This window comes from Tamandua tetradactyla, chromosome 6, assembly GCF_023851605.1.
Source record: "Tamandua tetradactyla isolate mTamTet1 chromosome 6, mTamTet1.pri, whole genome shotgun sequence".
Taxonomy (NCBI): domain Eukaryota; kingdom Metazoa; phylum Chordata; class Mammalia; order Pilosa; family Myrmecophagidae; genus Tamandua; species Tamandua tetradactyla.
In genome coordinates, this window is record NC_135332.1 from 17184715 (window position 1) to 17208564 (window position 23850).

Here is a 23850-nt window from a genome sequence, read left to right on the forward strand (position 1 = left end):
ACAGCATGTACACAAATGTTCACAGCAGCATATTCATAATGGCCCAAAGGTGGAAACAATCTCAGTGTCCATCAACTGATGAATGAATAAAATGGATGAATTTAATTTTATGAATAAAACAAAAAGCCATACGATGTCCTCTTATTCAGCCATGAAAAGGAAAGACATGCTGATCCACGCTCAACATGGATGGAGCCTGACAACATTACGCTCAGTGAAATAAGTCGACTGTAAAAGGTCACGCACTGTAGGATTCCATTTATATAAGATGTTCAGAACAGGCAAATCCTCAGAGACAGACAGTAGATTAGTCTCTGCCAGTGGCTGGGGGCAGGAGGGAATGGGGAGTGATGGCTAATGCATACAGGGTTTTTTCTCTTAAAAAAATTTTATAGTAGAAACATATACAACATAGTCTTTTCCATTTTAGTCACTTTCAAGCATGCAATTCAGTGGTGCTATTCACAGTCACAGTTTTGTGTTCCATCACAACCACCCATGACCCAAACTTTCCCATCACCCCAAACAGAACCTCTGTGCTCATTAAGCATTAAATTCCCCATGGGGTTTCCTTCTGAGGTCATGAAAATATTCTGGAATTAGATAGCGGGAATGGTTGCACAACTTTGTAAATATACTAACCTACTCTTTGTACACTTTAAAAGGGTGAAATCATATGGTAGGTAACCTCTTCTTTTTTTTTTTTTTTGGCATGGTCAGGCTCCATATCTCGATTTTTAAAAATGGAAAAGAAAAGGTTAATGGCAAGTGAGCAGGCCCTGGAGGTGTGCCTTTCCCCTGCCAGTCGGAGCATGCGTGCCCGTGTGCCTGGCGTCCCAGAGCTGACTTAGGATCAGGAGTGGACTGAACCCTGTACACAGTCACCCCCGGTCAACACGCACACATACACACACATGCACACACACGCACACATGCACACACACGCACACACATGCATACACACACATACGGGGTGGAGCTGGGGCCTGGGCAGGACTGCGCCACCCTCTGCAGCCAACTCTGACAACGACCGTGGTGCCTGCGGTGGAGGAGCATGGAATCCTCACCTGATCCTGCAGGTAAAGGGAGGCTTCAGAGACCGAGTGCTCCATGGTGACCTTGCCCCGCTCTTGGCTCTCCCTCAGCTCGGCCAGCTCCTTCTCGATGTCAGCCACGGTGACTCTGCGGTATATAACCGAGGGGCCTGGTTCCCCTACCAGCCGAGGCGTGAGCCCACTGGGGCTGGGTTGGGGCTCCTGGGGATGGGGAGGATGCAGATGGGGGCTGTATCACCCCCCAGCAAGCACTAAGTAGGGAGCCCAAGACCCTGCCTCTGTCCTAGAGGTGGGAGTCCAGGAGGCTGGCCTGAGAGGCTCCTGTGGGTGCAAAGAGAGGGGTCCCAGGGGCTCTATCAAGCACTCAGCTTTAGCTTCCAACTGGGACAGAGTCTAAGAAGCTTTTGCACTTCTTAGTCCTGCTGCAGGCCAGGACTGTTCCTCCTGTTTGAGGAACCTAGGGCATTTCCACCAGCTTCTTGGGTTAGTTAGAGGCAATTTGAAGAACAGATTCCATCCAGGTCAAAGAAAGTGGTCAGTCCAGGAGTATGAGCAAACCAAAGGCCACTGTCACTGCCTTGTCCGAGAACATGTGATGTAGGGTACCAGGTGCACAAAACAGAGCGTTTTACCTAAGGATACCCAGCTGCAAGCTCAGCTGGCCTGCTTTCATCTCCTTCCCTGTTTCTCGCAGCCCTTCACCTTCCAGGATCCTTTGCAGCCTGTCCAGCTACAAGCCCAACAGAAGAGGAGGGTCAGGCAGCCTGAGTTCCTTGCTTTCTGAATGTGCCCCTACAGTCCAAGCAAGTCCCTCATCCATTCCCTGTCCCATTCCAACCCTCTCTGTCAAAAGCCACATTGCCCTACTGACACCCATCCATCCATCCATCCATCCATCCATCCATCCACCCACCCACCCATCCATCCATCCGTCTATCCATCCATCCATCCATCTATCCATCCATCCATCCATCCATCCACCATAGTAGGTACCCACGGCTGTAGAAAGCTAGCATTAAAAAGCTAGCCCCAGACAGTCCCATAAGCTCAGCTCTACGGATGCTCTAACGACAGTGGATTTTCATTGCCAATAGCCACATTAATGAAAGGGGCTTTAAGCATCCATTTTTTTGTCCAGAAATGGACATGGTAATATCTGAGATTCATTTCCTATTGGACAGAGCTGTAAAGATACAATTAGATTCAAATGTATGTGAAAGGACAATGTAATTCATCAAAATACAAATGGAAAGCGGGATTATTAAGCACTGAAAGGGTCAAGGAGGCTGACCTGCTCTTACTTACTTTTGCTTTTTCCTGTCGAACCTCTTTGGCCAAGGTCTTTATGCTCTTCAGATGTTCTGGAAGGTCAGGGGGTAGGGTCTTTTCCACTAAGGAAAATGGAGACCTTATAGTCAGAGGGGTTAGATTTCCAGTGGCCTCTCAATCCACATTTCCAGCCCCACAACCATAAGTGTACCCCAGAGAACAATAGGACATATTTATCTTGCTTTTTCTGTTAACTGGGGAAGGAGATGGGAAGAAGGGAGAGAGGACAGTCCTTAGCCCATAAAAAATCTACCTACTGCTTGATGTCCTAAAGTGCTTTGAGACTACTGACCTACCATTCCCAACTACCTCTACAGTCTTAATTATTCTCTGGGCTAAGAGCTGCAAACTGGCCAGGGGTTGGGCTCAATTCTTTGACATTCTCTCTCCCCATCCCCCTTAGCCCCCCAATGCTATAGCTTTCTCTTATCCCAATACCTCCCCCAGCTACTATCCAGAAGGTCTGACAAGCACAGAAGAACCTGTTTCATTCTCTGCCTGAGGCTGCTTCAATTCCACAGGTTCAGTTCCATTGCGTTGCCCACCTATTCACTTGGACCCTGAAAGCTATACTGTGGAAGAACCCAGAATGAGCACACTATTTTCTGGGGTGCAGGGCGAAGCAAGGAGTTGAGGCCACGGGGGGAGAAGGAGGAAATTATCTTAGAACTAAGACAGTGATCTCCTCCATGTACCCACCTAACAGTGCAAGCAGGTACTTTATCTTCTCCAAATCAGTATGGCCAGCTTGCTCCTCATCGAGATCCTTCATTTGTTCCTTTAGCTCCAAGTAGAGGCCAACGAGCTCTCCCATCAGACGAAATGTCTCCACTGCTATGGGGAAGTTAGGAGCCAATTTATCTAGTGAATCATGTCGCTCACCTTGGGCCTCCATCTTTTCTGAAGAGGTTTTGTAGACAAAGGTGCTATCCTGGCTTGAGCCCGTCTGGGCAGGAAACTGAGGTTGGTCTATTCCATATGAAGCTGAACCTTCCTGATGGAGCTGATCTGTACTTGGGTGCCTTGAGCCATGATCTTCGGGTCCTGAGTCTTCCTGGCCATGCTGACCTAGGCCAGGCGATACCACCTGCTGCTGATCTGGGTGTGTAAAACCCAAACCTGTGTGTAAGGGTCGTAGGCCATGCTGGTCTATTCCATGTTGCACCAAACCTGGTTGATACATTTCTGGTGGTACCAAACTTTCTTCATCTATTCTTGGTGAAGCAAACTGTTGATTAGCTACAAGTGGTGATGCCTGGATATATTGGTCTCTGCCAGGAGTTACCAAACCTTGCTGATATGGGCGTGATGATATTAAACTCTGAGAATCGATGTGTTGTGGTGGATAGCCACGAAGCTCTGGACGTAATGGTGTCAAGACTTGCTGATTAATTCTACCAGGGACCAAACCATGTTGATCTGCGCTAGGTTGTAGGAAACCACGCTGAACCATTCCAGGTTGCACCAAACCACGCTGAACCATTCCAGGTTGCACCAAGCCACGCTGAACCATTCCAGGTTGCACCAAGCCACGCTGAGCCACTCCAGGTTGCACCAAACCATGCTGAGCCATTCCAGGTTGCACTAAACCATGCTGGTCTGCACTGGGATGTACCAAACCATGCTGGTCTTCACTGGGTTGCACCAAACCATGCTGGCCTGCACTGTGTTGCACCAAAGCATGATGATCAGTATCACGTTGCTGGTCTGTACCAGGTTGCACCAAACCATGCTGACCTGCACCAGGTTGCACCAAAGCATGCTGGTCTGCATCAGGTTGGGCCAAACCATGCTGGTCTGTACCAGGTTGCACCAAACCGTCCTGGTCTGCACCAGGTTGAGCCAAACTGGGCTGGTCTGCACCAGGTTGGGCCAAACCATGCTGGTCTGCACCAGGTTGGGCCAAACCATGTTGATCCATTCCTGGTTGCACCAGCTTATATTTATCTGCACCAGACTCTACCCTACCATGTGAATATACATCAGGTTGCACCAAACCACGTGGATATGCACCCGCCTGTACCAAACCACGTGGATAGGTGCCAGCCTGCACCAAGCCAGGTTGATATGCATCAGGTTGCAACAGAACAGGTGGATATATACCAGGTTGCACCAAATCAGGTGTGTATGCACCAGGCTGTGCCAAGCCACGCTGATCTGTACCAGCTTGAGCCCAAACACTTTGATCCATTCCAGGTTGCACCAAACCAAACTGACCTGCACCAGTTTGTACCAAACTGGGTGGATAAGCAACAGGTTGCACCAAACCACGTTGATCTGTTCCAGGTTGAACCATACCAGATGGATAATGAACGGGTTGCATCATACTGTGCTGACCTGCTCCAGGCTGCACCAAACCACGTTGATCCACACCAGGCTGAGCCAAACTAGATGGATATGCAACTGGTTGCACCATACCTTGTTGATCTGCACCAGGCTGAACTAAACCATGCTGAATTGCATCAGGCTGCACCATACCACGTTGATCTGCACCAGATTGCACCAAACCATGCTGATATGCACCAAGCTGCACCAAACCATGCTGATCTGTACCAAGTTGACCCAAACTATGCTGATCTGCACTAGGTTGAACCAAACTAGGAGGGTAGGCAACAGGTTGCACCATACCATGCTGTTCTGCACCAGGCTGTGCAGGTGAATATGCACCAGGCTGCACTAAACCACCCTGCTCTAAATTAAGCGGCACCAAATGACGCTGACCTGCACCAGGTTGCACCAAACCACGCTGACCTGCACCAGGTTGCACCAAACCACGCTGATCTACACGAGGTTGCACCAAGCCACGCTGATCTATACCAGGTTGCATCAAACCTCTCTGGTCTGCACCAGGTTGTGCCACAAGAGGTGAATATGAACCAGGCTGCACCAAACTATGCCGATCAGCACCAGATTGGACCAGATCATGCTGATCTAACCCAGGTTGGACCAAACCAGGCTGATCTGCACCAGGCTGCAGCAAACCGTGTTGCTCTGCCTCGGGTTGCACTAAACCATGTTGAACCACACCAGGCAGCACCATGCCACTCTGGTCTGCACGAGGTTGTGCTTCACGAGGTGAATATGCACCAGGCTGTATCAAACCACGCTGATCTATACCAGGCTGCACCAAACCTTGCTGACCTGCACCAGGTTGTGCCACACCAGGTGAATATGCACTAGGCTGCACCAAACCACGCTGATCTCCAGGTTGTACCAAACTATGTTGTTCTGCACCAGGCTGCACCAAAGCAGGCCTGTATGCACCAGGCTGCACAAAGCCAGATGGATATGTACGAGGTTGAGCCACACTAGGTGGATAGGCACCAGGTGGCACGAAACCAGGTGGGTATGTGCCAGGCTGTGCTAAACCACGCTGGTCTGCCCCTGGCTGCCCCAAGCCACTGTGATCTACACTGGCTGGGACTATACCACGTTGTACCAAACCACGCTGATCTATACCAGGCTGTACCAAACCAAGTGAATATAGACCAGGCTGTAGCACACCATGCTGATCTATACGGGACTGTATCAGACCACGCCGATCTGCACCAGGCTGCACCAAGCCAAGCTGGCCTACACCCGTCTTCACCAAACCTGGTGCATATACACCAGGCTGCAGCAAACCATGCTGATCAGCACCTGCCTGCACCAAACCTTCCTGACCTACACTAGGCTCCACCAAGCCATGCTGATCTGCACTGGGGGGGACCATACCATGCTGGTCTGCCCCTGGCTGCACCAAACCATGCTGATCTGCGCCAGGCTGCACCAAGCCATGCTGGTCTATGCCAGGCTGCAGCAAGCCATGCTGATCTGCCCCTGGCTGCACCAAGCCACGCTGATCTGCCGCTGGCTGTGCCAAGCCACGCTGGGCTGTCCCTGGCTGCGTCAAGCCACGCTGGTCTGTCCCTAGCTGTGCCAAGCCTCGCAGGTCTGCCCCTGACTGTGCCAAGCCACGCCTGGCTGCCCCTGGCTGCACCAAACCACGCTGATCTATGCCAGCCTGCACCAAGCCGCGTTGATCTGCAGCCGGTTGTACCAAACCAGTATGACTTGGACCAGGTTGCACCAAAGTACGCTGTTCTGCACCAAATTGGACCAAATCATACTGCTCTGTGCTAGGTTTTAATAAACCAGGTGCTTCCAAACTGAGTTGTTCATAACTTTGCTGATCTACACCAGCTTGCCTCAAGCTAGGTAGCAACAAACCATGCTGATCCATAAGAGATGGAATTAATTGACGTTGACCCATACCAGGTGATACCATCCCTTGCAGATCCATTCCAGATAGTATCAACGCATGCTGATCCATGCCATATACTACCAAGCCTTTCTGATCCCTACCAAGCGGTACCAAGCCTTGTTGATATATGTCAAGTGGCACCAAACTTTGCTGATCCATGCCAAGTGGTACAAAGCCTTGTTGACCCATGCCAAATGGTACCAGTACATGCTGCTCCATGCCAGGTGGTCGTAAGCCATGCTGCTCTAGCCCTGGATAAACTTGATCTTGGCTTAAGTACACCCCACCTTGCTGATCTGGGTACACAACACCAGGCTGATCTTTGGCCGAGGTTACATCCTGTTGAACTGGGCCAGGCAATGCATCTTGTTCATCTCTTCTTGGATGTGCTGAGCTGTCTGGCTCTCTACTTCTGTGATGATCTGAATCTATTCTGTATTGGGGTACAGAGGGGTGATGGGGTCTTGGCATGCCAGCTTCGTCACGGGTCCATGGGTGCTGTTCTCTACCAAGAATCCCAGCAGTAGAGGAATCCCTGCTCCGGTCCCTGCCGAGAGAACCTTCGGAGGGATATCCGGAACTACTGGGCCCTGAGATCTTATCGGGGTCCAGACCACCTGCAGAGCCACTGATATCTGCACTGGGATGCTGGGGTGGGGGTTCCCTCTGAAGACGGTCAGCTGACGGTATGGGAATCTGCCCTCTGTGCTTAGAAACGCCAGTCAACGTTTCTGAGGCCTGATTGAAGAAGAAGAAAGAAATCAAGAACTACAAGTCAAAAATACTCACCATATGAGTTGGAGGGAGGGAATTCTGGGACACCTGAATAGGATGTATCAAGGCCCTTGGAGAAAAAACTCTCTGGTCCCCAAAGCTAAACTGGACATAAAGAAAGGCTTTAACCTTCTTGAGGGCCAGGTCTCCAGAGGTCTGAGACCTTGCACATTCGCAGATGGCATCAGATGTGATTTCCTTTAGAAAAGGTGGGGGTGGGAGCAGAACTGCAAAATATAAATGATCCCCTGTGACTCTCACTGAGGCTATAAAGAGAAGACGCAAGTCATTTGTGAAGTTCAAATGATAAAGTCTGCCTTGTGGTTGGCCCATTGCTGATGGTGGGAGTGTACTGGAGATCAAGTAGACCATATATTAAAGATGTAAATGCTCAAACCCCTGGCTCTACACATTCCTTAGCTAGGAATTTTCTCTGTGGGCTTTCACAAAAGAATGTCAAGGTATATGTACAAGGATGGACCCTGCAGCATTGTTTGTGAAAGCAGATAATCAATAGGGGACTGATTTATTTCTGGTACAACCCTACTGCTTTGATTATGGTAGCTTTGTAGTAAGTTTTGAAATTGGGACGTGCGAGTCCTCCAACTCTGCTCTTTTTGAAGATAGTTTTGGCCATTCGAGGTCCCTTGGAATCCCATATGAATTCAAAGATTGGTTTTTCCATTTGTGCAAAAAAATGGAATTTTGATAAGGATTGTAATGAATCTGTAGATCACTCTGGGTAGTATTGAAATCTTACCAATATTAAGTCTTCCAATCCACGAACACGGGATCTCATGCAATTTATTTATGGCTTCTTTGATTTCTCTCACCAGTGTTTTGTGGTTTTAGTGTACAAGTCTTTCAGCTCATTTGGGTAATTTATTCTTAGGTATTTTATGGTTTTAGATGCTATTGTAAATAGAACTGTTTTCTTAATTTCCTCTTTGTATTGTTCATTACTACTGTATAAAAATTAGAAAATTGATACTTATGTATTGACTTATACCATGCCACTTTACTGAATGTGTTTATTGCAGATGTCTTGGTGTTTTCTATATACACGATCATGTGGGTAAATAGAGATTTTTTTACTTCTTCCTTTTCAATTTGGATGTCTTTTATTTCTTTTTCTTGCCTAATTGTTCTGGCTAGGACTTCTAGTTCTATATGTTGAACTATAGTTTAATGATGAATAGCAGTGACAAAAGTTGGCATGCTTGTTTTGTTCCTGATCTAAGGGGAAAAGCTTTTTATCTCTCACCATTGAGTATGATGTTATCTGTGGATTTTTCATAAATGTTTTATCAGGTTGAGGTAGTTACCTTCTAATCCTAGTTTTCTGAGTGTTTCCTCATAAAAGGATGTTGCATTTTGTCAAATGCCTTTTCTGCTTCTATTGAGATGATAATGTGGCTTTTCTCATTCATTCTATTAATGCAGTGAATTACATTTCTTTTTAATTTTTTTTATTAATCAAAAAAAAGAAAAGAAATTAACACAACATTTAGAAATCATTCCATTCTACACATGCACCTAGTAATTCTTAGTATCATCACATAGATGTATGATCATCATTTCTTAGTACATTTGCATCGATTTAGGAAAAGAACTAGCAAAACAGCAGAAAAAGATATAGAATGTTAATATAGAGAAGAGAATTAAAATAATAATACTAATAAAAAAAAATATATATATATAAAAGGAAAAAGAAAAAACAAAAACAAAAGATACAAACAAACAAACAAAAAACTATATTTCAGGTGCAGCTTCATTCAGTGTTCCAACATAGTTACATTACACTTAGGTATTATTGTGCTGTCCATTTTTGAGTTTTTGTATCTAGTCCTGTTGCACAGTCTGTATCCCTTCAGCTCCAATTACCCATTATCTTACCCTGTTTCTAACTCCTGCTGGTCTCTGTTACCAATGATATATTCCAAGCTGATTCTCGAATGTCGGTTCACATCAGTGGGACCATACAGTATTTGTCCTTTAGTTTTTGGCTAGACTCACTCAGCATAATGTTCTCTAGGTCCATCCATGTTATTACATGCTTCATAAGTTTAGTCTGTCTTAAAGCTGCATAATATTCCATCGTAGGTATATGCCATAGTTTGTTTAGCCACTCGTCTGTTGATGGACATTTTGGCTGTTTCCATCTCTTTGCAATTGTAGATAATGCTGCTATAAACACTGGTGTGCAAATGTCCGTCTGTGTCTTTACCCTTAAGTCCTTTGAGTAGATACCTAGCAGTGGTATTGCTGGGTCGTAATCCATTCTGCCATTCTATGTCTTTTGATTGGGAAATTCAGTCCATTAACTTTTAGTGTTATTACTGTTTGGATAATATTTTCCTCTACCATTTTGGCTTTTGTATTATATATATCATATCTGATTTTCCTTCTTTCTACACTTTACTCTATACCTCTCTCTTCTGTCTTTTCGTATCTGACTCTAGTGCTCCCTTTAGTATTTCTTGCAGAGCTGGTCTCTTGGTCACAAATTCTCTCAGTGACTTTTTGTCTATAAATGTTTTAATTTCTCCTTCATTTTTGAAGGACAATTTTGCTGGATATAGAAGTCTTGGTTGGCAGTTTTTCTCTTTTAGTAATTTAAATATATCATCCCACTGTCTTCTAGCTTCCATGGTTTCTGCTGAGAAATCTACACATAGTCTTATTGGGTTTCCCTTGTATGTGACAGATTGTTTTTCTCTTGCTGCTTTCAAGATCCTCTCTTTCTCTTTGACCTCTGACATTCTAACTAGTAAGTGTCTTGGAGAACGCCTATTTGGGTCTATTCTCTTTGGGGTGTGCTGCACTTCTTGGATCTGTAAATTTAGGTCTTTCGTAAGAGTTGGGAAATTTTCAGTGATAATTTCTTCCATTAGTTTTTCTCCTCCTTTTCCCTTCTCTTCTCCTTCTGGGATACCCACAACACGTATATTTGTGCGCTTCATATTGTCATTCAGTTCCCTGATCCCCTGCTCAAGTTTTTCCATTCTTTTCCCTATTGTTTCTGTTTCTTTTTGGAATTCAGATGTTCCATCCCTCAGTTCACTAATTGTAGCTTCTGTCTCTTTAGATCTACCATTGTAGGTATCCATTGTTTTTTCCATTTTTTCTTCTTTGTCCTTCACTCCCATAAGTTCTGTGATTTGTTTTTTCAGATTTTCTATTTCTTCTTTTTGTTCAGCCCATGTCTTCTTCATGTCCTCCCTCAATTTATTGATTTGGTTTTTGAAGAGTTTTTCCATTTCTGTTCGTATATTCAGCATTAGTTGTCTCAGCTCCTGTATCTCATTTGAACTATTGGTTTGTTCCTTTGACTGGGCCATATCTTCAATTTTCCGAGCATCGTCCATTATTTTCTGCTGGTGTCTGGGCATTTGATCAGATTTCCCTGGGTGTGGGACCCGGCTGGTTGAAAGGTTTTTCTGTGGAATCTCTGGGCTCTATTTTTCTTTTCCTGCCCAGTAGGTGGCGCTCGTGGTGCTTGTCTGTCTGCGGGGCCCACCAGTAAAAGATGCTGTAGCTCCTTTAACTTGCCAATCCAAATCTCGCAGTCGGCCCGGGAAACCGCGCGAGGAGGGGGGGGTCGCCGGCCGCCGCGGCTTGGGGGAGTGCCGGTCCAAATTGCCCAGCTGGCCCAAGACGCCAAGCGTGGCGGGAGGGCCCCGCTATCCAACGTTCCCAGTCAGACCGGGGAGCCACGTGCGTGGAGGGGACCCCAGTCGCCAGCCGCCCGGCCGGGAAAACGCACGCCCCTCGGGTATCTCACCGCAGCGGATTCTCCCTGGCCGTTCAGCCGTTCCAGAATGGGGTACGCTGTATTTTTGGTCTCTGTCGTGGCTCTGGGAGCTGTTTCGTATTGTTTCTGTTTCTTTAGTTGCTTTTCTGGAGGAGGAACTAAGACCCGCGCATCTTACTAAGCCGCCATCTTCTCCGGAAGTCCTGAATTACATTTTTGAACCACCCTTGCATTCCTGAAATAGATCCCATTTGGTCATGGTGTGCAGTCCTTTTAATATGTGGTTGGATTCAGTTTGCTAGTATTTTGTTGAGGATTTTTGTGTCTATATTCATAAGAGATGTTGGTCTGCCATATTCTTTTCTTGTGCTGTCTTTATCTGGTTTTGGTATCAGGTTAATGCTGGCCTCATGGAATGAATTAGAAAATGTACCCTCTTCAATTTTTTGGAAGAATTTGAGAAGAAAGATAGGTGTTAATGTTTGGTAGAATTCACCAGGGAAGCCATTTGGTCATGGACTTTTCTTTGTTGGGAGGTTTTTGATTACTGATTACAATCCCTTTGTTATAGGTCTGTTGAGATGTTTTGTTTCTTCTTAAGTCAGTTTATGTGATTTGTATATTTCTAGGAATTTGTCCATTTCATCTAGATTATCTAATTTGTTGGCATAGTTGTTCCTAATATCCCCTTATAATCCTTTCATTTCTGTAAGGCCAGTAGTGATATCACCATTTGCATTTCTGATTTGTTGTGTTCCCTTTTCTCCAGGGACTCCTTTTGGGGATGCCCCAAACAAACCACTTAACAAGAACAATATTAAAGTGTCTTGTATTGGTTTTCTGCTGTTTCATCACAAATTACCTCAAGCTTAAAAGAACACAGGGGCCCCCAGGGGTTACAAGTCCAGGCCCAGGTGAGCTGGGTTCTCTGCTCAAGGACTAGCCAGCTTGCAACCCAGGTGTCAGCCAGAGCCTGTCTGGAGCTCAGGGCCCTTTCCAAGCTGAGTTGGGCTGTTAGCAGAATTCAGTTCGTCACAGCTCCAGGCCTGAGGCCTCCTGCTTTCTTGCTGGCTGTTGGTTGGGGTTCACTCTCAGTTCCTAGAGAGCACCCTCAGATCCCAGCTACATGGTGCCTCCTTAGCCCATCAGGAGGGCACCCTTCTGATGCTTGGCCTACTTTGGAAGGGTTAGACTGCTTAGTTCAGGCGCACCCAGCATAAGCTCCCTTTCAATGGACTCAAAGTCATCTGATTAGCAGCCCCACCATGGCAGTGACATTCCCTGGTATTCACAGGTTCAGCTCACACCCATGTGGAGGGGTTTGCACAAGGCACGAACACTGGGGGGCAGGAATCTCCAACCACCCCCCGTGCCCTGGAGAGGCCTCCTGGACTTAAAATCAGTCACCACAAACAAAAGAGAAGAGGAAACTGACCCAAAGTTTTTAAAAGACACTCAAAGCACAGCCTATGCCATAATGCCACCCCCCGAAAGCAACTACTGCAGGCTGTGCCTGTGATTCGGAAGCCAAGGTGTCAGAAAATGGCAGGAAGATTTCAGCTAAACTCACAAGACCAGCCAATTACTCACAGACTGGGAGAGATGGAAAAGGTGATCATGTGGCTGTCCCGCAGCTGCTGTGACGAAACGACCACAAACGTAGTGGCTGTCAACCCCACAAATGTGTTCTCTTACAGCTCTGGAGGTCAGAAGGCTCAGATTGGCTCTGCTGGGCTGAAGTTGGCAGAGCTGGTTCCCGGAGGCTCGAGTCAAAAGAGGGCCCTTTCCTGCCACTGTCAGCCTCTAACGGTGGCCAGGCCCCTCCTTGCGGTCTTCTGCGGCCGCCTCCCCCCTGTGTGGTGGTCCCTCCTCCAGTCTCCCTCCAAGGCCCTCTGTAAACCCTGAGCCCACCTGGGTGATCCAGGACAAGCTCCATCTCAAAACCCTTCACCAGATCACATCTGCACAGGCCTTGTGCCGAGTGAGCCGGGCAGGGCCCAGGGACTAACTAGGACCCAGATATTCACGCAGGGTCGGGGGAGGGTGACTAAAACCAAACACGTGGTTGTACAGAACAGACACTCTGAAGTCCTGGACACACAGACATGGCAGCTGCTGGGGTAGGGGTGGGGGGTAGGAAATGGGCTCCTGGGAAAGCTGGTATTGTTTAATGGTGTCAGGCGAGGCCTATGTCATTTCTGAGGATTTTGGGCAATGATAAAAATGAAAATAATGAATGCCTGGTTTAGTTTGTAAAAGCTGCCGGAATGCAATATTAGCAGAAATGGGATGGCTTTTAAAAAGGGGAATTTAATAAATTGCAAGCCTACAATTCTAAAGCCATGAAAATGTCCAGGATTAAGGTACCAACATGAGGTTACCATCACTCAAGAGAAGCTGATGCCATCCGGAACAGCTGTCAGCTAGGAAGGCATGTAGCTGGCATTTGCTAGGGTCCTTGGATTCGGGACACCTCTATCAGCCTGGAAGGAACCGGCCTGCTGGCTTTCTCGCTTCATTTCATTAGGCTTCCCCAGGGGCGTTTTCCTTTCGCATGTCCAAAGGTCTCTGGCTGCGTGGGCTCTAAAACTTTTTCCAAAATGGCTCCCTCTTAAAGGGCTCCAGTAAGCAACCCCACCGTGAATGGGTGGAGACACATCTCCATGGAAGCCATCTAATCAAAAGTTATCATCCACAATTAGGTGTGTCACATCTCCATGGAAACAATCAGAAAGCTCCCACCCAGCAATATTGAATGAGGATTAAAGGACATGGCTTTTCTGGGGTACATGACAGTTTCACACCAGCACAATGCCCATATGCCCTTCTAACAAAAAACATATTTTAGACTCATCTCCTAACGTCTAAGTTACAAAATACAGTCACCTTACTGTTAGGAGAGCCTGGAACCCAGAGACGTCCCTCTGTGGCGTGGTCCCTCACATCTTGCACCCCCAGGTCAGATGTGCCAAACACACCATCTCCCAACAGTTTCTCAACTCCCCCACCCTCTGAGATCTTCAATATCATAGGACTTTCCAATCAAAGTATACCATGTGCCGTGTGCTTTCTTTATTTCGGTAAGTCTAAGGTGGTATCATTTTAAATGCAGCATGACTTTAAGTGCCAGGAAGAAAAGAAAAACACTGTCAATTAATTATAAGGCACCATTAACTCTAAGACACATCTGTATGTCAGAGATGTTAAAATGTGAAAACAGAACCAAGCAAATCCACATGCATTTTAAAGGCACTGAATAAGAGAACATATTTGGAGTCAAGACGCATTTCCTCAAGTCCCTCTTTCCCTGTTAACCTGTTAGGTTGTGTTCTCCCTAACAAGTAGGATGCACAATTACTTTCCCCCTGGACTGGACCATCTAATGGTCCCTCATGAACTGGGGCTTTCCATCCTTACTGCCGGAACGGAAATCCCCTCCCCAGAACATGCTCTTCCCCAGACCTCAGTACCATATGGAATTCTTATTTCTGTTCCCCTGGGATGTGCCACGAAGTTAGACTGTCTCACTTTGCCCAATTACTTCAAATCAGGTTATATCTTCTCTAGCCCCTTCTTAAATCGCCCCACCATTTGGGTCTTGAAACAGAAGATATGCAACTGGTAAAAACCTCAACCCTGCCACAGGGAATCTTAATTCCAACCAGAGCTGCTTGTAAGACCCCAATTTCCCTAATGTTCCCACAATAAATACAATATAGCCATGTTCGAGATTTGGGCTCGGGTAATAGGGGAATGTCACCTTACCATCCAATAGCTCCTAATTTGGAGACCTGGCCATCATGTATTCCACTAATGGCAAAGTATTTCCACAGATAGATTTTTTAAAATTAATTTTATTTATAAATACTCCATATCCACCAAATATACACTTTCCCTTCCTTTCTTCCCCCCCTTTGATTGGTAGCTTATAATACCAAAGGTAGAATTTTTATTTGCCTTCGAGTTCCTCAGGATATTTGAACCAGGATTCTTGGGTTACAGTGAAGGGAAAAATTGTTTCCTAGCTGTTTTAAACTTGTCCAATATATTAATGACTTTTTTTTGCTGCTCTTTCTTCAAAGGAAACCTGCAAATAAGAGTTTTTCAGTTTTGCTTTCTACTCTGGCCGGCCAGGTGAAAAAAAAAAATTTGAAGAGAATATCTCTTTGATCTTCAGCATCCTTCTTCTGCAGGAGAACACCAGTCTCGAACACCCGGACCAGGTAAATGGGCACTGGAAGATGTTTCCATTGTTAAGTGCCTGTTGCAATGGATCAAGCTGGCATTCAGATTCCTTAGCATGGTCCCAGAAAATTGACGCAAGTTTCGGCTAGAGCACCAGCCTTGGGCCTTCCTGATTAGAGTAGGCCTTTTATCTTTTTTTTTTTACTATCAAAAAAAGGAGAGCAAGAAGAAATATCTCTAGGTGTACACAGTTGCGAAGACCTGCCCAGTGGATTGCTAACAGCTGGTTTGCATCCATTTCCACCTTCGGGGATGGAACAAGCAGTCTCTGCATTAAGACCGAACTCCTTTCCCTGTGGCTGTTTTGTGGGCAGTTGCAGTTTCATCCTCCATATCGAAATACAGACTCCTCCGAATGTCTGGTTAGCCAGAGGCGGAGCTTGAGTCCTCTGCACCAGTCACGCCCCACAGGCTCACTCTCCTACGTGAAATCCTGCTAAAATCCATCCTTTAAACCATCCAGTTGCGAAACCTGTGTCTAGTGTTTACCTCAAAGGGCCCCATTGATGATTCATTCAGGAACCCCTGGCCTCCTGCTTGCTGAATGTTCTCAACTCCAGGTGTGAAACTCACCTTTGTTTTCCTTACGCTCAGTTCAGGGGCTGCATTTGTTGCACTGAACTGAGCTTTTCCTCCTGCATGGCGACCCTCCCTTCATATTTCTCTCTGTTCTCATTTGCTCTTGGAGTTGTTCGTGATCCGGAGCGACTGTCAACACACGGACACCTTTGCGCCTCTGGAGAAGTCATAATGTCTAAAGGGCCTCAGGTGGATGCTTAGTTATGCCTTGCAGGTTTCCTGTGCCACCGCCCTGAGAAAATACGCTGCTCACTAAAAACAGTACCATAACAGTTTGTGCCAAAGTGCTTTGGCTAAAAACAAAACAAAAAGCAGTGAAAGTAGAGGCCACCTTTTCCCACTCTACTCCTTTTATTTCCCGGATCCTCTTGCAACTGTTTCTGACACTGCTTACCCCGAGGATGCGCCCCCAATTCAGAAAACAGTCTTGGGAGACTAATGGGGTTTATTGTACCCAGACACTGCCAGCCGCTTCCCACGTGGCCACTGGGTGGCGCCAAAAGGCTAGTTCCCTCTGCCCCAGCTTGTACCTACACTCTGGTGTGACCTGGTGGAGTAGCCCAGTGTCACAAGGTCAGGTAGAGGATTGTTGAGACCAAAAGGGCAGCTCATCCTCCCTCTAGAGGGCCATTTGAAAACACTCAGGTTGGTTTTATTCAGATGAAGAAAGGTTGAGGATTTGAATACAATTTGGTCATCCTGTGCCTTCTCAGGAATACAGACGTATGCCCATCTGCAAATGTGCAAATGTCACCTTGGTCAGCAAAGAGGCTTTATTTCCAGCCCTGGTCACTTTTGTCCACTAAGAGTGAAGGGACTCGTGCATCGTTGGATGGACTGTAAAGGAGGCTTGAAAAGCACCGAGAGCAGCTTAAAGCCACACTCGGGTACCAGTTTTCCATCCAGCAGAGCGACAGTGCTCAAAAGTTTGGGTTCGACATACAATGCCAACGGGGAGATCGAGAAATAACTTCTCTCCTACATTGCTGGTGGGAGTCCAAGTTGGAACAACCTTTATGGGAAGCAATTTGGCAATAGCTAGTAAGGCCACAAATGCACCTTCCGTTTCTAGAAAGTTATTCTACAGGTATGTTCACATGTGTGAATGTCACCCTGTGGCATTGCTTGTTATGATGTTGAAAAAAACATTTTAAACATCCTTAATACAGGCCTGGGGAACTTATAGAATATATTATAAACATCCATATAATGGAATTTGGTGTGGATGTAAAAAGGGAAGATGTTCTGGGGAGCTCCCCCAGAACCTGCCCAGGCCCCCTGGATTGCGCACCGCTCGCGAGGACTTCCAGCCGTCGGTGATCGCCTGCTCCAGCTCTTCCCAGGTGACCATGGTGGCGTCTTCTCCATCAGAAATCGAGCTCAGCTTCCGGCCCATTTGTTCCTGACAATACCAGACACACACCAGACACAGTCAAGTACATACTCTGGCTTCATCCCAGGAGGTTCTGGAATCAGGTAGGTCCTTCCTCAGCCCTTGCCCAGGGAGAAGTCATGGTCCTCCAAGGGCCCAGTGAGTCTTGGGGGGCCGGTTCTCTGTTCCATGTGGGCCCCAAGTGGAACACTGGGCAGGGTGGAGATTTCCCCTCAATCCAGGGCAGCACCCCAAGAGGCAGAGAACACACACCAACCTGCCTTGGAGAGAGCAGACTTCCAGAAGTGGGTGGATGGTGGGTGGGAGGGACTCAGAAGGAGGCTGCAGGCTACCCCCCTTCCCTCAGCCCCCCGAGGGCCCTTGCCACAGAACTGGAGGATATTACCAGAAATTGGTCCCGGTCTTTGATGAACTTCTCGAGTATCTCAATCCGCTCCATCACTTTCTGGAAGAAGAGTTCAGTGGCAGAGGGTCACAGCAGTCCCTCCGATGGCCCCTACACACACATACACACTTGCATATACAAACACACATACACATATATACATGAACACACTCACAAATGCACACATACATACATGCACACACATGCCAACGCAGCACATGTACAACAGTCCCTCATGTAGATTGACACACTTTGTCTTCCTGCCCGGTCCCAACGCGCTGAGGCTTCCCTCTCCAAGGAAACAAACACGCAAGAGGAAGTGCTCTCCATCTCCTGCCAGCGCAGGGCCTGGGGCAGCTGGCTTAGAATTCTCCATCCTGACAGCCCCACCCCTTGGACTGAGCTTTATCTTTGCACTCTCACCACTTTATTTCTTTATTCTTTTTTTTTCCTTAATTAGGGAATTAGCTCCAAGAATATTCCAAATGGTTGTCAGCTCCCCTCTGGGTCAGTTGGAGATCCTTGGATAAGTAAGTGGTGGGCGAGCCACTCCTACCCATCGCCCGTGTAAACCGGTGGAGGAAGGGGGGGGGTCCACGGGGTGAGGGCGGGGCTCCTGGGGAGTCCTCTCTGGGCCCCTCACCTGGGGTATCATTTCGGAGGACGCCCGCGCCTTTAGGTGGGCTTCTTTCAGCGTCTTCACGTCTTTCAAGACGTCCTGGAGCAACCCCGTGGCCTGTAAGTTGGAGCCTCGCCTTGTGGGACCAGGCGGCCGAGGCCTGGCGCCCCCATCCCGCCCCCTGAGCCGCCCTCGCACCCCCTCACCCGCGGCCACCGGCCAGGCCTCCCCGGCTGGGGCCCCGCTTGGAGGGGCAGGAGATCTGCGCCCCCCGTGGCTTACCCGAGACACTGACCTCCGGGGCGTCTTTCAAAACTTTCACCGACCCTAAGTGCGGCCTGTGGATCACCAGCGGGGTCAAGTCCTTGTCGTCCAACCACTCGCGGGGGTCCACGCCGAGCTCGGCGGCCTGGGCGGTGAGGTGCTGCACGTGGGCCACGATGCCCTGCACCTGGCTCTCCATGTTCCTGAGCTGCCTGCTGAGCTCGTGGACCTGCCCGCCCAGGTCCTTCACCTGGCCCTCCAGCGCCGGGGGCCCGGCCGCCCTGCCCAGGCTCCGCTTCTTCTCTTTGGCGCCCGGCAGCTGGGGGGCGCTGATGGAGGGCCGGGCGGGGAGCGGGGAGCGCGGCTGCAGGTCGGCGCCCGGGGCCTGGAAGGGGATGCGCTCCTCCAGGAGGTGGAGGCTCCGGAGCATGGCCACGATGAGCGTGTGCAGCGCGGTGAAATTGACGGCGCCCACCTCCGGGGTGCCGATGGCGAGGTCCGCCAGCTCCCGGAGGGAGACCGTGGCCACCAGCGACACGGGCGGCATCGTGCGCCCTCCCGGGGGCGGCCCGCGCCCCCTCCCCCCGCCGCGCTTCTGGGGCCTATTCGGGGGACCCTGCGAGGCCCCCGGGGCGGCCCTGCCCCTGTGCCCAGCCGCGCCGCGGTCACGGCCGGAGCCCGGCCACGGGAAGGCGGAGAGAAGGCGCCCGGACGCCGGCGGGTTTGTGCCGCTCGCCGCCCGGCGGCTCTGGGGACGGCCGACCCTCGGCTCCCGGCGGCGCCGCCGTCCAGCCTCCGGTCACCGAGCCGCGCGCCCCGGGCTCCGGCCGGCGGACGTTTGGCGAAGGGCGGCTCCGTTCGCCCCCGCGCGCCCCGAGGGCTCCCCAGGAGAACGCGCGCTCCAAGCCCTGCAGCGCCCAGGGTCGGCGCCTCCCCGCGAGCAAAACTAGCACTTGCCTGGACCAGTCCGTATTCGAGGTCACCCCAAATCCACATGGGGAGCCTGCGTGATGGCCTGGGGGAGGCTTGTTCATACCCCTGACGCCACTCATCTCCATCTTCAGTGAAGGGCTCCCAAAGAAAGGCGCCATGGGGCCGGGCACGTGCACCCGGCGGGTCAGCGCAGGCCTCCTGAGGCTCAAACCACGCAAAGCCGGGGTTCACTCAGCCTTGGGGCCCCGAGAAGGGGAAGACTTAGGACCCACAAGGGCATCTCTGCGTTGTGTTTCAAGATGTCTTCCACTCTGGAGGACAGTGACACGGAAGCCACGCAGTCCTGGGATCTGGCCTTTGGGAGACAGTTCCTTTGTCATCTAGTCCAGTCAAAAGGGAGGGCAACTGGGGAAAGCCCACGGGTTACTCGGGGGGGGGGGGGGTTCGGGCCAGCACCCACCCCCCCATGCCCGGCCTTTCCTGGGCAGCTCTGACCACTAGGCTCAGAACAGCCCATCTGGTCCCACAGCAGCACTTCCGTGCAGCATCAGGCAGAGCTGGGGGAGCCCAGCACCCCCATTAATGAGGCAGAATCACCCGCGACAGATTCCCCCAGAAGACAGAAATAACATTTCAGACAGTTAAAATTCTTTAAAGCCACTTAAAGAAAATCTATGAATGTGCCTGTATCACCGACTCTTATTTTAACTACTTTTCAAATTCAGTTTTAGTTTGGTCAGTGGTGCTACTTGACACCCCCACAAAAAGAAAAAAATAGAGGCAGTGTATTGTGTTTAGACAGAACCAAGCTGAGTGCAGGTCCATCCTGGGGAAGCGGAGCGTGAGCACAAGTGCGTCCTTCCCGAGGTTAGCTCATCACTGCATCCCCAGCACCCAGCATGGAGGGCCCCAGATGGTTGTCACCAAAAGGACAGGTTCTTTGTGGTTTTCTGGGCAGGGAAGGCCAGGATCACCGCACAAGCTGGGGGATTAGGTGCTGGCCAGCCTGGAGGGAGGGAGGGAGGGAGAGAGGGGGCCAGCTGCCCACCAGCCAGTGCGTCCCTCACTCCTGAGCTCTCACCTTCACAGCCCAGGGTGCATGCTCGGACCTGCGGCCCCTGGGAGAGGAAACTGTGTATCCTACCAAATGCTCTTGCTAAGTGCACATCCAAATCTCCACTTTTAGAGATTTGGGAAAGAAACAAAACCCTAACTGGAGATATGTTATTTTAGGGTTGAAAGCTCTTTGTTGCCAGGTGTAGAAGGGGGCAGCCACCTGGCATGACTGGAGGAGACCCAGCTCCTGACGCCCAGCACTCTCCCTCCACCAGCCAGGCTCGTTCCTTTCTGATTAAGTTCTTGGCTCAACATTCCCCACTTGGACTACTGATGGAAGAATTATTTGTGTGCATGAAAAACCTAATGTGCTCAAAGTCTTGCTGGTGGGTGGGAACTTTTTTGTCATTTAGGAAAAGCGTAAAAATGTCAAGGAAACTTTCCTGCAGGGAAACACAAGTGCACTGAATTACTGTTAGTCTCAGGAACTGACAGCACCAGTATGTAATCCCCGTGCATTTCCCAGCAGCCGCTGCTTCGTCCTGTTACATTCTGTCTTGACCTGCTCAGGCTGAAAGGAGGGCCTGTACCTGCAGCAAGGCCTAACCCCCAGAGTGCTATCAACTGGAAAGATGAGGCTTAACATAAAATGCTGGGTAGAAAGGCTGAGTACAGCCCTAAATGGTGAAGGAGACATGAGGAAAAAGTAAAATTTGTTATTTTTTTTTTTCTTAAAAAAAAAATTCAGGTTCTAAACTTACTGTTGCATGAGACGTCAGTGCTGGGGGAAGGGGTGGCACCCATGGGGGACATGGGTGCCGAGGGCTGACATGGCCTGACCACCCTTTGTTTCCCAGCCATTATCTTCTGTACGATTCAGACACAAGCTGGTCCCCTCACGGCTTGAGAGGAGACACAGCCAGAAGACTGGGCAAGGCAACAAACACTTTTATTTGCAACTTAAGGAGCAGTGCAGATGGGCTGAGATGAGGTGCTGTTCTCTGTCCGACATCCTTCCCAGCAGGAACAATATGAGTGATACGGGGTTCCATGGCCCTACACACAGGAGCTTCTGAAACGAAAATATGGTCCTCTACAAAGCCTTGGGTGAAGCCAATCAGGGAGGGCACGCTGAGTAGAGACGCTGCTGGAGCACGGGCTGCCCGGACCCGGCTCCACCCAAGCCCACGTCTTCCTGGGGGAGACACTCGAAACACTAGAGCGCGGACCTTCACTGCCTTTAACCCTCTCGACAAGATTTTCAGATTCTCATCAGGAAAAGTCACTTGACTCTTGTCTAAGAATGGGGCTGCTGATGGCAGGCCTTTAAGGCCCTGTTACTCATCCATCAGCTCTGGCTTCTTGATTATCTTAATACCCCCTACCAAACTTGGCAAGAGGCGCTACTGGCTGCAGACTGTACCCAGACCTCCCTTGCAGGGAAACACTGCATATGTAACAATGGCACTGCTTTTTACATGGTTTTCTCAGGACTTCTGGGTAAGGCAATCGCAAAAAGCTAGTCATCCACAGTGATGTTTCGGAAAAGGTAAGCCATGGACTCTCCATTGTGGATTCTCCGAATTGCTTCAGAAAGAATCAAGCTGATATCCACGGTCTTTATCTTGGGACACTGTAGCTTCTGCACTTCGTGAGGGACAGTATTGGTCACCACCACCTGAAAGGGAGCAAAAGAAAACGAACATGGTCACGTGTGCACTGCACCCTCAAGAGGAAGCCGACCTGGCATTTGGCACCCACGGCCCAAGTGCCAAACCTCAGGTCACTGAGCAGTTTCCACCAACCAAACTGACAACTTTACCCAAGGGGACAGGTACAAAGCTCCAAACATGAAGCCCCAGTGCCCTGCAAGCCATGCTCTGTATGCAGCAAGAACTGGGGAGCCCCAGCATGGGGCCACCAGGAGAGAATCCAGGTCTTCAGAGAAATGCTACTGTTGTGCAAAATTATATTAAAGTACCAAAGCAAATCCCTGTAGACAGATATTCTCAAATACCCATCTGCCGACAAACTGCCAGCCAGCAAAGCACTACTTCTTAGGTGCTTGAAAGAGAAAGATGGAACAGCTTTATCTTCACTGACTCACTTTATTATTTACAGAAAATAGAGCAGCTACATGTCCCAACCCCTTCAGAGGCAGACAGACCTCATCGACGGAGGACTCTTCAATGAGGCGGGGGGCGTCTGCTGACAGGATGCCGTGAGTGGCCATGACATAGATCTTGTAGGCCCCTCTCTCTTTGAGGATCTCTGCAGCAGCAACAAAACTTTCCACATCATCGATAATGTCATCCTGAGCGGGGAGCAGAGTTAGCGTTAAGGCACCGCCCCTGAGTCCAGGTGACACAAGACACACACCTGCTCTGGTCTTCTCTGCACTGTCTCAGAGTTCAAGGTCGGAGGGTGTGTAGTCACCACTCAGCGCTCTGCCTGCACACCAGAAATGGCAGCAGAAGGGCACAGACAGGACCTCCAGCGGCTGACACAGCCAGGCCTTACAGTCAAGTAGGGGACGTTTATAGCTGGGTTGAGCATTACCACGACTCATTTCAAGTTTCTGATCAACCTCTACATAGCCACTGTCCCATTTAGTTTTTCAAAGAGACAGTTAAGTGAGAGGAAAACAGAAATAAAATGAGCCACAATAAAGGACTGACCCTGTGGACCACGAAGACATTTAGTGCTGGGAGCAAATGGATCATGTCAAAACACAAAACAAGTCTGCAATGGGGCATACGTTCTCATTAGCAAAAAACGGACCAGCTCAGCGTAAGTTCATCTCACAGCCCACAAGCTTAAGGCCCATTAGGTCGGCTGCTCTGATGGAACCTGGAACCCAACAGACAGAGGTCACGGGGTTGAATTTTCTTTTGGGAGTTACTCAACTCTTTACAGGCCGGTTACACTTTAACCCCCGTTCATCTATATAAAACATCCTGCTACTTGTCCGCAGTGAGTTTGGGATCACTGTATTTAAATCTCTCATCATTGCTGGAAATAAAGAGGGCAGCCCGCGGGCTAAGTGCTGGTGTCACTGCCGCCCTCGGCGGACGGGACAGTCATACCACGATGATGGCGATGCGTCCTCCGACATCTCCGACCACAGTTATTGGCGGCTTCTCTTTGGCCATCATCACTAACAAACAAAGCACATCATAAGGCTCTGGTTAGGGAGTCAGGGCAGCTGAGAATGTCACCCC

General features: G+C 49.1%; 2 protein-coding genes across 7 annotated transcripts in view; both read right to left on the minus strand.

Moving 5' to 3' along the window:
- QRICH2 (glutamine rich 2) overlaps positions 1-19187 on the minus strand; it is a 30434-nt gene extending 11247 nt beyond the window's left edge. For 2 of the 3 annotated variants that reach the window (XM_077163915.1, XM_077163913.1), the window contains exons 1-8: positions 18672-19187; positions 18401-18493; positions 17758-17817; positions 17271-17381; positions 3084-7365; positions 2361-2446; positions 1688-1785; positions 1068-1182 (exon numbers count right to left, since the gene is read on the minus strand). In XM_077163915.1, coding sequence (XP_077020030.1) covers positions 1068-1182; positions 1688-1785; positions 2361-2446; positions 3084-7365; positions 17271-17381; positions 17758-17817; positions 18401-18493; positions 18672-19187 — 5361 coding nt within the window. Of the gene's footprint in view, positions 1-1067; positions 1183-1687; positions 1786-2360; positions 2447-3083; positions 7366-17270; positions 17382-17757; positions 17818-18400; positions 18494-18658 lie in introns of all 3 variants that reach the window. The other variant, XM_077163914.1, reaches the window with a different exon arrangement.
- Positions 19188-21380: 2193 nt separating this feature from the next.
- The window catches only part of PRPSAP1 (phosphoribosyl pyrophosphate synthetase associated protein 1), a 46533-nt gene continuing 44063 nt past the window's right edge, over positions 21381-23850 (minus strand). For 3 of the 4 annotated variants that reach the window (XM_077163919.1, XM_077163918.1, XM_077163917.1), the window contains 3 exons: positions 23716-23786; positions 22797-22943; positions 21427-22307 (listed from right to left, as the gene is read on the minus strand). In XM_077163919.1, coding sequence (XP_077020034.1) covers positions 22149-22307; positions 22797-22943; positions 23716-23786 — 377 coding nt within the window. In that variant the 3' untranslated portion in view covers positions 21427-22148. Of the gene's footprint in view, positions 22308-22796; positions 22944-23715; positions 23787-23850 lie in introns of all 4 variants that reach the window. The other variant, XM_077163916.1, reaches the window with a different exon arrangement.